The 15,732-nt window shown below is 42.9% G+C and overlaps 1 protein-coding gene across 1 annotated transcript in view; it reads right to left on the reverse strand.

The window, feature by feature from the left end:
- The window catches only part of LOC124788909 (solute carrier family 22 member 15-like), an 87,638-nt gene that overhangs the window by 60,215 nt on the left and 11,691 nt on the right, over window positions 1-15,732 (reverse strand). Inside the window, exon 2 of the mRNA XM_047256192.1 lies at window positions 6,638-6,806. Within this exon, the coding sequence (XP_047112148.1) occupies window positions 6,638-6,806 (169 nt within the window). The remainder of the gene's footprint in view (window positions 1-6,637; window positions 6,807-15,732) is intronic.

Below are 15,732 nucleotides of genomic sequence, written 5' to 3' on the forward strand. Positions count from 1 at the left end.
TGATAGACGGGGTACCAAAAGCCACCGAACAAACGAAATCCGACGTAAATATTTCTTTAGGCAGAGATGTTAACTGTAAAATTGATATGCAGAACGACAAAGCACACATACTGCTAGAAACACTACAAAAGGAAGATTTCAGACTGGGGACATAAATGAAATACCAATCTACATAGAACTTAACGGAACCAAACCGATCGAATTAGTGTTTTGTAAAGCAGGGAATTTACAGCTAAACAAACAAGAAGGATTATGATCCTATGTAAGAGCCTCCATAAGGTAAATACCCACAATACCATGATTATATTCGAAACAGGCCTAGGAAAGAAGCAACTGGACTGAATACAACAGGAAGTAATAGAACAAAACACACACCGAAAGAGCGAGGCCACTAATAGCGGAAAGCAAACTAGAGGAAGTCCTGAATATATCCACAGAGATAATAAAGAGAACCGCAAAAATCAAAAGAATAAGATAATCACAAAAATAATTTGACCAATACTCCATCAAAGAAAGAAGAGAAACTCTGTAGGCAGTACACATTACAGGTACTCGTACAAGGAAAAGAGCGGAATATATCGAGAATCAGGGAAGAAAATTAGCAATGGATGCAAAATCAGACACCATGCGTAGCAATGAGGAAGATAGTTTCACTGAGAATTGTAGAAACAAACATCAATGAATGTGAGAACATTTCTCGGAAATACTTCATAAACAGAAAACGACAAACATATGAAATAGAAAGAGGCCACACACAGTTTTCAGCTAATAGCAACTACAGAACTCAGACAATCATTCAGAGGAGGAAGAAAACTATAGATCCAGAGAATGTATACATGGAACATCCCAGAGACTAGATCGACAGCATGAAGAAATTGTGGGAGTACAAGTTGGACAAGTGCCTACAGACAAGAAAATCCCTGAAAGCTTCGAAACAGTAACAACAAAAATCCTGCACAAAGGGAAGGGAGACAGAGTACCACAAATTCATTCAGAAGAATGGCGCTAGAAAACGCTGTCATGAAAGTATTTAGAAAAATACCTAGCAAAAGACTACTCGACTGACAGACTTACTGACCTTTCTCCTTGCACTTCCGCTGTCACAACATGCTTAGATAACAAGGCATCCGAAAGCTCCACACATCGGAGGTTAACACCATCTCTCGGAATGCCATTTTTTCATTATGAAGAGCAGGCACACAGTACAGGCAATGTACGTCACGGACCACCATAGATAGAAAACCCACTGAGAAACTAAAGACGAAAGTACTATGCAGTTTCCGTAGATATCAAGATAGTGTCCGATTCAGTAAATAGAGAAAAACTACAAGGGAAACTGACAGAAACGACCGGGATGACCAGAGAGAGAAACGCGCTGGTAAGAGTAATCGAGTCCTGCCTTCAACGTAATCTGATTCAAATTAACGACAATGTTGCAATCTCAGATAAAATTATACAAACTAGTGGGGCTCTGCAAGGAGACCCTATGAGCCCCACGTTGTTCAACATCGATACAGAAGGTGTGACAAACATAATACATTAGATAAAAACTGAATAGGAGGAATGACTCTGTATGCAGATGACATGGTGATAGGTCACCGGTATGAGAGGATGTACAGAAGGCACTGTAAAGACTGGAACCTTGGGAAAAGGAAAATTACCTAAAAATAAACCAAGAGTTCAAATGAAAATTAATAAGGGAGAGAAAACATCAACCAAATTATACAATGAACCATTGCAGGTAGCTGGGAAATATACATAGTCCAGTCACACTAATGTGACATCGGCTTACGTTCGACGCCTACGTGCCATAACCGCTCACAGATGCAAGTGGAAGCACTAGCAGTGGTGGATATATGACTAGTGCCAGGAAACGAGGAAAACAGCGTGGTCGCTGTGATAATTCAGAAACGGAGCGATTTATCTGACGTCGAAAACGGCGTGTTCATTGGTTTTGGGCCAAGGTTGGAAGGATTTTCGAAACGGCTAAGTTATTAAACTTTTCTCGTGCTGCTGTGTATAAAGTAAACTATGCATGGAAAAACGGCGCTATCTAAAACCGGCGCCGAGGCAATTGTGGTGCACCACGGGCCGTACACCACAGAGGTGGACGACAGCTGCGGAGGTGTGTACTGGCGAGTAGACGTGCAACTGCTGCGCAGCTGACTGCCAGATGAACCAAGGGGGCCATCAGCAGTGTGTCCTCAACCACCGCTCTGCGAACGTTGCTGTGTATAAGCCTAGGCAGCTGATGCCTGGTTCATGCAACGACGCTGACTACTGTTAATCGGCAGCGAAGGCTAGAATTTGTACTCTAACTGGAGGTCCACTGAGTGGCGATAGGTGACCTTGGCCGATGAATCACGTTTTATGCTCCATTGGACAGAGGGCCCTGGCGTATATGGCGTAAAGCGTTTGAAAGCATATACCCTGCAACCAGTAGGGAGCATTATGGACAGAGGAATGTTTTTGTGACATACACCTAAGGTGATCTCGTCATTCTGGAAGGCACAATGTGCTTATCCTAGGGGACCATGTACACCACTACGTCCAGTTTGTTTTTCCTTAGCACGATGCGATACATCAGTAGGACAGTACAACGTGTCACACAGCTCGCAGTGTACGTGCGTGGTTCAGAAAGCACCAGAATGAGTTCTTTCCTGACCACCAGATTCCTCGGAGCAGCTGGCTACGGCAATGCAGCCGGTGTATCTCCACATTACTATCGGTACCTTGCATAACCTCATTGACTCTCTTCCTGCAAGTGTGCACTGCAAAAAGTGGTTATCCGGGGATTTTGACATGTTGTCATATTAATGTGACTGTACATTATATATACTTGGGATTTAATCATCTTAAAGTTGAAGCTCTTTTGTCCATTCTTGCTTTAACAACAAATATGTTTTTGGATGGGGTCTGCCTTTAGCAAAACACAATTTGGTTTTCTATCCCAAACATTAAAAGAAGACAGTAAATATAAAAAACATAATACAGCAGAAAAACCACATCATGTTGTAAAAAGCCATGAAAGAAAAGCCCACTGATTATGCTCCAACTGCAGTGAAACGTGTTTGGGATAAAAAACAAAATTGCGTTTTGCTAAAGATGGACCCCATCCAAAAACATATGTACCTGGGATTTACATTACTCACAACAGCAACATCTTTCTGTGTGCTTATTCAGGAAAGAGCAGCAGCTGCCACCAAAGTTTCACATAATATCCCGAACGCAATCAGTCTATCGACGCTATCCAAAGCGACAATGACGTATGGAACAGAGATCACATGATATGAAAAGAATAAAAAATGTAAAGATGATATTCATCTTCATTAGGAGTGGTAAAAACAGCATCACCCCGACTTATATATGAACGCAGGAAAGAGATGTACTTCATAGAGGACATCAGATTACAATATTGGTTACCTTTCTCAGAATCATATCATGAACTGATTAATAATACGGACAGGAAGAAGGAGAAAGTAGGGATGCGGTTCCACAACACACCAACCACGTTGGATGGTAGCTGGACCAGAGAATGTAGAAACGAGAGACATGTAACAACTTGACTCGCGATGGAAGGGTTTCATCATGAAATATGTTCCAACAACCAAGTCCACGAACCGACTGACGAGTTTAAATGTGTTCTACGCTAAAAAAGGAGTAAAAATATCACATTATAACGTGTGGGAAGAGAATGAGAATTATAAATCACTATAGTGAGATGCCTTGCTAAACCCGCAAGAGAGGACAGGTAGTTTAAGTTGTGGAAACGGGTCAAAATAAGCGGCTGTCAATTATACGCGAACATACAATTATTTGATCGAACATTACAAGAGCCAAGAAAAATTTAAAAAAAGCGCAGATTTAGTTTTGGAACTTAATTAGTGGCTGAATGCGCTGTACAATATCATGCCTTAAAGGCAAGACCACTTTAATTTAAAAATGGCTGAAAGCCAATAAATTAAAGCTTAAATAAAATCAGAAATTTAAAAGGCAAAGCCTCATCTTAAAACAGTTCCTTAATTAGGATGTAGGCCCAAAGAATCTGACACTTTAAGAGCAAACAACTTAAATTCAAAATCGTCTGAAGGCCCAACACTTAAGACTCGATAAAATTAGTTTCAAAAATGCCAAAGGCTTTTCGTAAAAGAGTTCTTAAATTAGGCTGAAGGCCCAACCATCTGACGCCTTAAGGGCAAAACAAACGTACTTTAAAAATCGGCTAGAAGCTGTACAAATACAAACAACAAGAACAAACAATATAAGGCAGTACACTCAAGGGCTCTCAGAAGTTCCGAGGGTCGGCCTGGAATCCAAACACTAACGCTCACTTAGGTGAGACAGGCTGTCGGCCCGACAAAAAAATGGTTGAAATGGCTCTGAGCACTACGGGACTCAACTTCTGTGGTCATCAGTCCCCTAGAACTTAGAACTACTTAAACCTAACTAACCTAAGGACGTCACACACATCCGTGCCCGAGGCAGGATTCGAACCTCCGACCGTAGCAGTCCCGCGGTCATTAATAACACAATAAGGAGTTTGAATGATAGTGTATCAAGGAATATGTGCATACAGTCCTATCACACGAGTGTTGTCACCTTGGAAGACAAGAGTGTACAGAGCATACTGTTGATAAAGATGTAAAAAGAAGGACAATACTTGGTCACAGAGAGAATTGAAATAATCACTCGGGATCATGTTCGAGGTATTCCGAATGACATGGTCCAAGTCGTGGAATGAAGAACGTCCCCAAAACTTCAGGGAAGCATCTACAGTCGGTTTACACCCTCCAAGCTCTGCGGCTGGAAAGCCTCGCTGGGTCGTCGGTGCACTTGCGCCCTGCATCGTTTAAAAAGAAGCCAAACTGCAACACGTTAGATCACACTGCACGTCCAGATCAGATACATTCCAGTTTCCATTCAACTACATTGGAAGTTTATGCAGCGGTGACGAGTGAAAATGATGCTGGGACAGGACTCGGACCCAGGATTGTATTAACCACTACACCATCCAAACACGTAATTTATCGCATATACACTTCTATCTAGCGCCACTTACCCACAGTCGCCGTCCATAACCTCTGCGCTCTCTAACTTTAGATCAAAAGTAAATGTGCTTCCGCACAGAGGGTTGTGAATTCATTGCACCTCAAGGCGAATCAATTATATGAATGCTTGCTGCCTGTTCTTTCACTCGTTACTGCTGATTCCACGTAAGGTGTATCACAGCTGCGGAGTACGGTAAACTCGTCCTGGTGCTCTTCGAACCTCGCACGTACACTGAGAGCTGTAAGACTTGCTGCATTGCAATGCTGGTAGATACAATCGTTCTGAGGAAAACGAATTGCATATAGGTGTGGACGTGGTGTACTAGGATAGATACATACTTGTATTGATCCATTGTGCCTTCCACAATAACCGGTTAACCACAGCACCCCACGAAAATATTCCCCAGACCGTAACACATGCAATAGGTTTGCTGTCAGACGTTTCACACCGTACACACCAACAGCCGTCCCTGCGATGGAGCATAAAACGTGAGTCATGTGAAAAGGACACCTCTCGCCAATCAGTGGACGTCCAGTTGTTGCCGTATCGGCGTACAAATTCCAGGCTTCATCGCCGATTAACAGTAGTCAGCACGAGTCCGTGGAAGAGTTGCCTGCTGCTGATGCCCATACGCAGTAGCGCTCGCTGAACAGTCATTGATAAGACGCTGTTTGTAGCCCCTGGGTTCATCTCGGCGGTCAGTTGTTTAACAGTTGCATGTTTATTCTTTCCAGCTATCGCTCACCCCTGTCACGTGCCTGTCAGGTGTCTCATCGCCGGTTTTCGATAACACCATTTTGCCATGCGCGGAAAGTTTTAACCACAGCGGCAGGCGGGTAGTTTATTAACTTAGCCGTTTCAGAAATTCTTCCACCCTTGGGCCAAAGCCAATGATCGTGCCCTTTCGGACGTGCTCCGCATTACCTCGACGCTCTTCATACAACCTCCACTGCTAGTGCTGCCATCTGATATCTGTGAGTCATTGTTGCACGTGGGTGTCGAACGTAGGCGGTGGTCACATTAGTGTTTTATTGGACCGTATATATCGCAGTGCTTTTGTACCATGGTAGATATACTACTTAACAACAGTGACTCATTACGAAGTTTATGGTAGTTGACACCGTACGTTTTACAACGCAATTTAAGCTGTTTTAAATATATTGTCATATCTGATGAGGCTCTTAGGACTGAAACTGTTCATAATTAAGCGGCACTTATTGTCAGGTCTCGGTCGTTAAATATTTGGAAAATGTGGGGTACGACCTACAAAAATTGTAATATATAGTTAAAATAGTCCTTTTAAAAAGCGCTGACTGTTTTAGAAAGATAAGAAACAGAATGAATCGATTTTATACTATGTATTTCAATTAATTTTTTTTCCGAAATCAGCAATTCGTCATTGTTTTTTTTCTGCATGCACCGCTTTCATGTTCAAGTAGCGCTCAAATTGCTCTTTTAACAGTAGAGTAAATCAGCCTTCCACCTGACTTCTAGCAGTTAGTTTCTCTTGACTATTATCCTATTCCAAGCTGTCTTTAGGACCAGTGACTTATGCGCACTCTCCCTTACCGCTCACATTTCGTTTTACCTGTGGAAGGAGAGCAAGGTGAGACAGCAGAGAGCAGCGAAGAGGTTGAAGTAGACCCAGCTGCGCAACACCCAGCCCACGAGCCCGGTGGCGATCATGCCGACGGCTGCGCTCACAGACATGTACCAGTTTAGGTTCAGCCGGTTCTGGATGTCCGTCAGTTCCATTCCTGAAACAGTGAAAGCGCTCCACCCTTATTGATAATAAACACCGCAAAAGAAAACTAAAATCCTTGTAGTCTGCAATAGTAAATGCCTTCATTATATATAGTGATTCAAAATTCCTATTACAGGCTTCTAGGGTTCTAGAGGTGAAGTTTTGATAAGGAACTCATGTCCAGAAATGTATCGTTTCAATATAAAACAAGTTTGAAGATCGGATCACCTTCGAGTCCACCTCTTCACGGTATACGCACAGTGGAGATAATGAACAATGACCTGTGTGGTGAAAGAGCACATGGCAGAGCAGTTTTTCGAATATTCGTCCTCGAGTTCTCTTCTACGTGACGAAGGATGTCGTCCTCAAAGTCGAGAGCTGGGTGCGTCCTTGGAGCACCACGGCCAGCCCTCCTAGATACGAACGTTTCAGTGTCTCGTAGCAGTTGCTGTATTGGACGAAGGTGTTATGTGATGCCATAATTACAACAGGGACTGACGACGACGTTCCCTTTTCAGTCTGTGTGCGTACCGACAGATGAGTTATCTACTAAGTCCACTCTACAACCCTAAAACTCTGTAATATCAACTTTGAATCACCTTCAAAATCTCCATTGTTCAGAGAAATACAGCAGAAGGTTTAAAGGTTAACGCATCAAATCCATTTCTCAATTAATTATTTAATTATTATACCATCCTGGAAGATAATGCAGCTGGAAAATGTAATCAATAATAGACTACTTTCAGTCTGAAAATATAGCTACAATTTAAGCTTCCTCAGGATGTTGCTTCAGTTCCAGTAATAAATAAGACATGTGTGGCGTGGAGGGGCACATTTGTGATGTAAACGTTGGCGGTGGCGCCATTCTGGACTGCGAACCGGAGCTAGAGGCGCAGAAAGTCGTGGTCACGTTAGTCTGACACGTGGAGACGGCAGGCTCCTCACTGGCACGTTCAATATGGATTGTGTGCGAACTGTCTGGTTAAAGGCATCAGTGAATCTTCAGAGAGATGGGGTTTATCCACATTTCAAGGTCGGGTATGCATATGGAGATGTTGTGCAACAGCTGCCTGAGGCGGAGATAGATTTTGCACGAGATCTCCATAGGCATACCCGACATTGAAATCGGGATAAACGCCGATCTCTCCCAAGTTACATTGACATGAGTGTCCTTAGCCAGAGAATTCGCTCACAATAACTAGTGAGGATGCCCACGAAGAAACTTTTGTCGCCGGCCGCGGTGGCCGAGCGGTTCTAGGCGCTACTGTCTAGAACCGCGCGACCGCTTACGGTCGCAGGTTCGTATCCTGCTTGGAATTATTCAACCATACACTTTCCCAAATTTTCTCATGTAAGAATGCGTCTTGCACATTTTGCTATGTAGAAATATAACTACCTGCATTTGAAGAATGTTCCAGCAGACAAATGCCTGAGCCTAAATGAGGAGAATTTATATTATTATTTATTTATTTTGTGGCTTTTAGTGCAATGAGTCTCTGAAGAGATGTTCAGCTCGCCTTTCGTGCAGCTCTTTTCATTTAAGCAGAGAGACTGCATCGTTAAGGGCATTGGAATCTGTCAGGAACGACAGGAATTCGGAAGGAATTGTTTGTGGCCTGTAGTAAGGGACCAACCCCCGTATTTGCCTAAAGTGAAAATGGGAAACCACAAAAAACCACTTTCAAGGTTGCCAACAAAGTAATTTGAACCATCTTACCTTCCGAATCGACGCGCTGCTAGCTGCACAGCGCTATCCAAGTAGGTGGAGAATTCGGCAAAAAGCCGGCCGGAGTGGTCGAGCGGTTCTAGGCGCTACAGTCTGGAACCGCGCGACCGCTGCGGCCGCAGGTTCGAGTCCTGCCTCGGGCATGGATGTGTGTGATGTCCTTAGGTTAGTTAGGTTTAAGTAGTTCTAAGTTCTAGGGGACTGATGACCTCAGTCCGGAACCGCGCGACTGCTACGGTCGCAGGTTCGAATCCTGCCTCGGGCAGTGCTCAGAGCCATTTGAACCATTTGAAACTGTTGTCTCCTTGTGCCAACGTACCCTGACCGCCACTCTGTACACCTCTAGCTCCGGTTTCCAGCCCAGGATGGCGCCACCTACAAGCTTCAAAGACGCCTGCTGTCACAAATGTGCCACTCCATGGCACACATGTAGCTACAAAGACTCCGTCACAGTATAGTCCCGGAAACTTCTTACGATGTATCGGTTCGTGGAAGAGAGCACATTCCTTTTCATACTGACTAGGCATTCTTCCTGGCTTTATTGTTTATTTAGAAAGAATATGATTCATTGATCTCATACTAAGCAAGAAGAGGTCTGTAACCTATCTTATCCCTCGCTCCTTTAAGTACGATCTGATGCTAATCTTCCACGTTTCCTTACAACATTGCTCAGAATATGTGCTTTTACTAACCAAGAGGCGTCTTTCGCTAAACTCCCACCGGGTAAAAACTGGTCCCTTTCCTAGTAGGATGATTGGTTATTGTCGTCAGCTCTCTTCTGTTACTATAACCATAGTATAACTTGACCCGAAAATGCTATTTAATCAGGATTTTCACATTTAAAAACTGTAACTACTTTTCATTTTTTTAAGATAAAAATTCAAGAAAAAATTAATAACTATTTGTTTTGTTGTTTTGGAATGAATAAGAATGAGTGAGAGTGTGTATGTGGGACAGACATAAGATTTCAATATTGCATTATATACAACATTACGTAACTGTGTCGTGGGAAAGTTGTTTTACCCACATTGCAGATGACATATGTCTAAGTGTACTTGCTTTTGTAAGGAGGCGGCCAGAATAGCTGTGTGCAGAGTAATAAGTTTCTAAATTTATTTCAAGATTAGTTTTCTAATCGCTTGGTTTTGTTAAACATTATGTTAATATTTGCATATTGAAATGACGTAAGTGCATCTGGGAATACTGATTGGCGCAGGACAGTTTTGGCGCGAGAATAATCTCGAAGGATAGTTCGGATTGGCTGGTCATTTTGATCAACCATTCGGACTTAAGCAGTTCCCGCGCACTGCTAGGTAGTTATACTGGGAGAGAAGCAGACTGAACAGGAGTCGCTAGTCAGCTATCGGACGTGCAGGTCATGTTGAACGCTTACGTCTTTATTATGTGTAAAATGAAGAAATAATTGGCTTCTCGCGTCCAGATTGTATGGCCGTAATAGCAGTTGCATTTACGGACAGTTTTGTGAAGTTTGGAAGCTTTTGGATTGTTTTGTTGGAAAGAGAACCGTGCGTGAACTTTCGGCCTTAGTTAAAATTCCGCGTAGCACGTTTCGTATTCGTTTATAGAATATCTGGTGAGCAGTTTTTTTAATAGAAATCCACTGAAAAGGACTGAATGTGAAACTCATGTATAGTAACGGAGTATTTGACTGTAGATCACGTAATAATTCGGGTCGGACTTACGTGCATTTCTGGCTGCTTTGTGTGTGAAATGTATTGCATGACTGTGAACTGAGAACAGCAATCTTGTTAGTTAACATCCATCTTTTGTTTTGCAGCTCCTTGTATTGGCCGTATTTGCGGTTAAAATTTTTGGGATTTGAGGTCCGCCAGTTACGCAAAACACCGTTTTTCTCAGTACCCAAACATGTTTCAGCACCACTGTGCCATCATCAGTGGGTTTTCGTTTTTATTTATTCTGCAATGTGAACATTTTTGTTACATGATTATAAAATTACGTGCATTTTTAGTTCAAACAACACATCATTTCTTTTTTGTAAATACCCTTACATTTGGTGAGCATGAATTTTTTGGACCACTTTCGTGTTAATTATTACAGGTAGCTTGTCATCTGCAACCAACCGATGTTGATGAGAAAGTTTTTTGGTGAGAGTTAACCTATCTTCTAGAGCGTAATTTAGTTTTTCGCGATGTTTTCGCTCCTATTTTCTTATTTACTTGCGTTTTCGTGTGGCAAGCACTTCCATCCTCCGCATCATGCTGAGATGTTGTGATGCATACGTAGCTATAACAAGTATTTTCCACAAATAACGTAGTAAAACGCTTTTCACTACACCAGACACAGTATGATTGTGGTATGTTATGTGTCCCGGACCAGTCAGTGTTCATTTGTTCACCAGAGAGTTCGGCGCCAAATTTGAATTTTATTTGCATTTTATCTTTGTGTGTGTGTGTGTGTGTGTGTGTGTGTGTGTGTGTGTGTGTGTGTGCGCGCGTCTGTGCGCGTCTGTGTGTGTGTTTTCTGTGTGTTTCTTAGCTGTGTTTGTTGTCTATGTTAGTTAAGTAAATTCGGGATGATGGCAGGTGATTTTTGTTAAACTAAGAAAATAAAATCACTAGTTTCAGAATTTTGACCTTTTATTGAAGAGATGAAGCAATCGCCCTCCGCCCGAAAATTGTTATAAGATATTGCAGGATAGCTTGCTACTGTAGTTTACGCGGACTGTGCAACGTGAGTATCGACAACGGTTTTCATCAACGCTACTTTTAACGTCGTCTGAAAATCACCTACGTATGCAGAGAAATGGGCTGGTGATCAGACGCCGTATTGAGGTGGGTGGAGCTTTTGTAGTGAACAGTACGACGAAAGACCGTGATCAAACACTTACGGCGCAATATCATAACCCGCCCCTATGCAGGCTCCAGAGAAAGGCAGCTACGAGCGTAACAAGTTCTTTATTGATGCATCTGCACTGCTTGATTCTTCGGGTCGCTGTATGGTTCGCCATTGAATTCTTCTCCTGCCTGTCTGCCTGAAAGCTGACGCTGAGCCTCCGCTGCGTGCCGGCAGCCTCGTTACGTAAGCCGCCTGCACGGTTTCCGCGCCAGCGCAGCGGCGTGAACTAGACGCTGCTGTAAGCCTGCTACGGCCCCTGGTGGTACCTAAGTGCGTCGTAGCGGTGGATGCCAATCACGATGAGACGCCAGTCCAGTGATACCAGTAGACTGATGGTGTGCACGGGGAGCAGACTGGTGCCCCCTGAACATAAGCGGGACGTGCTACTGGAGTTGACCTGGGGTGACTGTTACAGCCTTGGCACGGAATCCAGGGGGGCAATGCGCAGGGCTGTAGCGCTTTTGCCGCGAATCAGTGACTTGTGCCGGTTGGACCATGTAGGCTCATTCGACACGGCCTCATCACACTGGTAGGGCTGCGAGACTAGGGATAATTTCGTTACAAAAATGTTCAGCTCTATTAATTGGCAGTGGCGCGCTCGTTCTGCATATGTGACACTGCCAGTCACATATCTTAAAACACAACTGCCACTGTGTGTGTGATAATCTGGCGTGCTCCTTGTTGCACGATTCGCTACAATACTGCTGAGTTTGATCTTTAGCAAGCTAGCTTGCCCCGCAACATTCTGTTGGCCTTGCTGAATTATTACATAAACAACATCCCACAATTGCTTGCTGCCAGTGCTGCTGCAAAACAACCTCAGTCTCACACTAATATGCCTATATAGGGCGGGTACGCTACATCATCCACCTCTATCAATAAGACTTAGTCCCTCAGATCACCCTTAAACTAGTTTCATATTGTACTACATGTTAGTACAAAATACAGAGACACTGACAACCAAAACAACTGGAGCTTGCCCAGATGAGTTAGATACTGCAGTCAATCTTGTTTACTGTACCATTTATTGCTACTTTACTTACGAGTCTTTCACACTTGTTTTGCGCTTCTGGCAATTTACCCTTCACGGCTTATCATCACTTCCTTTCTTCTTAACGCCAAATTTACGATGAGGTTACTCTCTATCACACCCTAGGAATCCATTTTATTGGAATCTGGACTAATGGTGTTTTATACTGACGGCTGACTCTCTGCCTCAAAAGGATAAAAGCTACGCACAGCAGAGTAAGAACCGCTGTGATACTTGGTATTACTGCACTCACATCCACTGTGGTGCGCCTTGGCCTCCTCTGAACTGCTCTAAGTGCTGCATTAACAGCTTGCCTGAAATGCACTCCTTCTGTACGACAATGAATCAGTTCAGGCAATGGATTAGGTCATGTTCAGGAACTTGGTTTAGAAATGTTATATTCGGTGCAGGCAGTAATTCCAAAGCTATATATGTCCAATACAGGTGGGCTGATTACTGTAATCACGGATAGTAGGTGGAATGTTGCCCCTGTTACGTCGCATATAATCCTATTAACTAATGACCCACTTCCCTTAAGTTCAGTTTGATCTGTTATCACAAGAGGAGTAAGGCCAATGAAAGATTGCTTCCAGGGAATACAGTGTGAGTTCCACGATGTCTTTCGTAATCTAGTCCCTTATATCTGCCTGAGAACAACTGTACTACGTATGTGCTCTGAATTGTTTGTATTACCCTGGTCGGACAGAACATGACCTACCCCTTTCGAGATTGTTGTAACCCCTCCTCTCTCATTATAGCACGCCTGCTACTCTCTTCCAAAATTAATCCCGTGAATCCTCATCTGTACGAATTTTTCGCCGGGTATGTGTGAATGGCGTAACACTTGAACTTTGCACCCTTCCTGTAACCGGGAATCGAATTAGAATATACAGCTAGGCTTGGTCAGTTTTCTCTTCTACTAAATCTATGTGATATTGTAAGCACAGGTTTCGTTTACTGGGTGTCATGATTATGCTTAACTCTGATTAGCTCAATCCATGCTTTCTGTAACCACAAAAAGTTGTTCAGGCGAAAAAATGCAATACTGCCATTCTTGTCCTCAACATATTGCAGTCTGAGGACAGGGAAAAATATCCCCCCCCCCACCCCCCCTCTGAAGGCTGCTGCGTCTAGTAAGGTCATTCACATTCACAAACAACAAAAATATCAGAAAAAAATCTTTACGCTAACATAACATATTCACTACAGTTTTATACAAATATAAACATATAAATAAAATAAAACCTTTAGAAACAAGCCTCATCCTCTTCATCTTAAGAAATATGGTATTTCGTTCATAGGCCCAACCACAGTTTCTTGTCTTTTTTCCAATCTTGAAACTTGTGGAATCGACTCTGTGCTACCCCAAAACGACTGTAGACGCCCAACATCTACGGTTGTCAACCGCAGTGGCAGCTGAAGCTCCATGTTGACAGGTGACGTAGCCTCCATCACCCGATAGGGTTTTTGGTATCTTGTGAAGAACTTCTTCGTCTTCCCTCTCGGCGAGTAAAGACTGGATATCATCACCAATTGTGCTATTTTAAACTGCGGTAAACGTGTCACCGATTCCTCCTGCTTCTCTGACGCCTTTGTATTCGTTTTCTGTACTAGTTTCCATACTTCTTGTGCTATGTTCGAAATTCCGCATTCCAGTTCTATATCTTTACCTTTCACTGCGTTTATCATATCGAATAGTGCCACCATTTTGTGACCCATCACCACCTCATACAGGAACAACCCAGTATTAGTTTCTTTTTATACATACTTAAACGACGTACCTTAGATACGTACGTCAGTAACTATGATGTGCGTTCACACCGTAACTCAATATTTTCCTGTATGTTCTATGTACCTGTTCTGTTCTTCCATTGTCTTATGGATGAAGAAGACTAACTCTTAACTTATTCATGTGCAGTTACCAAAAAAGGTTCTTCAATAAGTCCGACATGAATTTCGTACCCTTGTCCATCACTGTGATACCTGGCACTCCAAACATCAGCATCCAGTTGCATGTGCAAATGTCATTGCCTACTGGCTTGGGACAGCAAACATCATTGTGTACCGCTTAAAATTATTTATTATCGTTAATATGAATCAGTTTCCTGCTGGCATACTCTTGAACGATTCTAATACATCAATCCAAAGCATTTCAAATGGATTTGATGCTTCCAATAGCCTTTGCAATGACACACACGATTCAATTCTGATCACTTGTATACTGTACCTTTGCACACTGTACGCAATTCCTCGCATATTGATTCACATTCAGTTTCCTTTCTCTCTACAAGTATCCCTCAGTCACCCTCCGTGCCCAGATACCACGTGAGCATGTGCTTCCTTTAAGATTTTCTCCTTAATCACTGCTGTTGCTACAACTACCCACAGCTCTAGCTTCGTTTCCTAACCCGAGACATTGTCACATGCGGTAAATGCGATTGCATTCTGTACTGTTTACAGTCACTATTAGCATTCTATACTGCCTGCCACTCTGCAAGACAATGACCTGAACTCCAAACATTGCTACTTTCGTACTTAATTCGTCTTCATTCCCTTGCTTCTCCCTTGCTTGTGTACTACTTCATAGCCGAAGTCACTAAATCTTACAGCCAATATCCTCCACATGGTATATGGTTCCTTCAGTCCCAAAAATCACCTCAAAGCAGCGTGGTCAGTGACAATCCGAAACTTTTTCCTGGAAAGGTAACAATGTGGAACGGCATTTCTCTGTATTCATCAGACATGCTGCAATCAGTCCCTGAAACACTTCCTTCAGGCATTGTCTATGCTACTCCATGTTTGTTTTGAGAATATGATGTTATCATCTAAGTAAACAAGACACTGGCACATTTTCGAAACTCTCAAAGCACTTTGAAATGTTTCAGAAGTGTTTTTCAATACAAATGACAGTATCTTGAGCTGATAATTTACCCATGATACAGAAAATTGTGCCTTTGGCCGGTTCTCAGGAACAATCTCGAACTGATGGTGAACACTCCTCAAATCCATGTTCGCGAAGTACTGACATTGTCGCAAGTTATCGATGGTCTCAGTAATGTTGGGGTGGGGTCTACATGCTCTATGGCCTTGCAGTTCAGGTGACAGTAATCACAGCGGAACCCTTGTTGTATAGACCCACCATAGACTTTTTAGGTATGCCCACAGTTCTTGCACCCCATTGATTACTACTCTCTTCTGTTATCCCATCAGTTAACTGCTTGTTAATAAAATCTTTCACAATCGGCTGCAAATGTCTAGGCAAGAAATATGATTTCCAATACGCTGGTACTTCATTCTGTGTTGGTG

Source organism: Schistocerca piceifrons, chromosome 3 (genome assembly GCF_021461385.2).
Source record: "Schistocerca piceifrons isolate TAMUIC-IGC-003096 chromosome 3, iqSchPice1.1, whole genome shotgun sequence".
Classification (NCBI taxonomy): Eukaryota; Metazoa; Arthropoda; class Insecta; order Orthoptera; family Acrididae; genus Schistocerca; species Schistocerca piceifrons.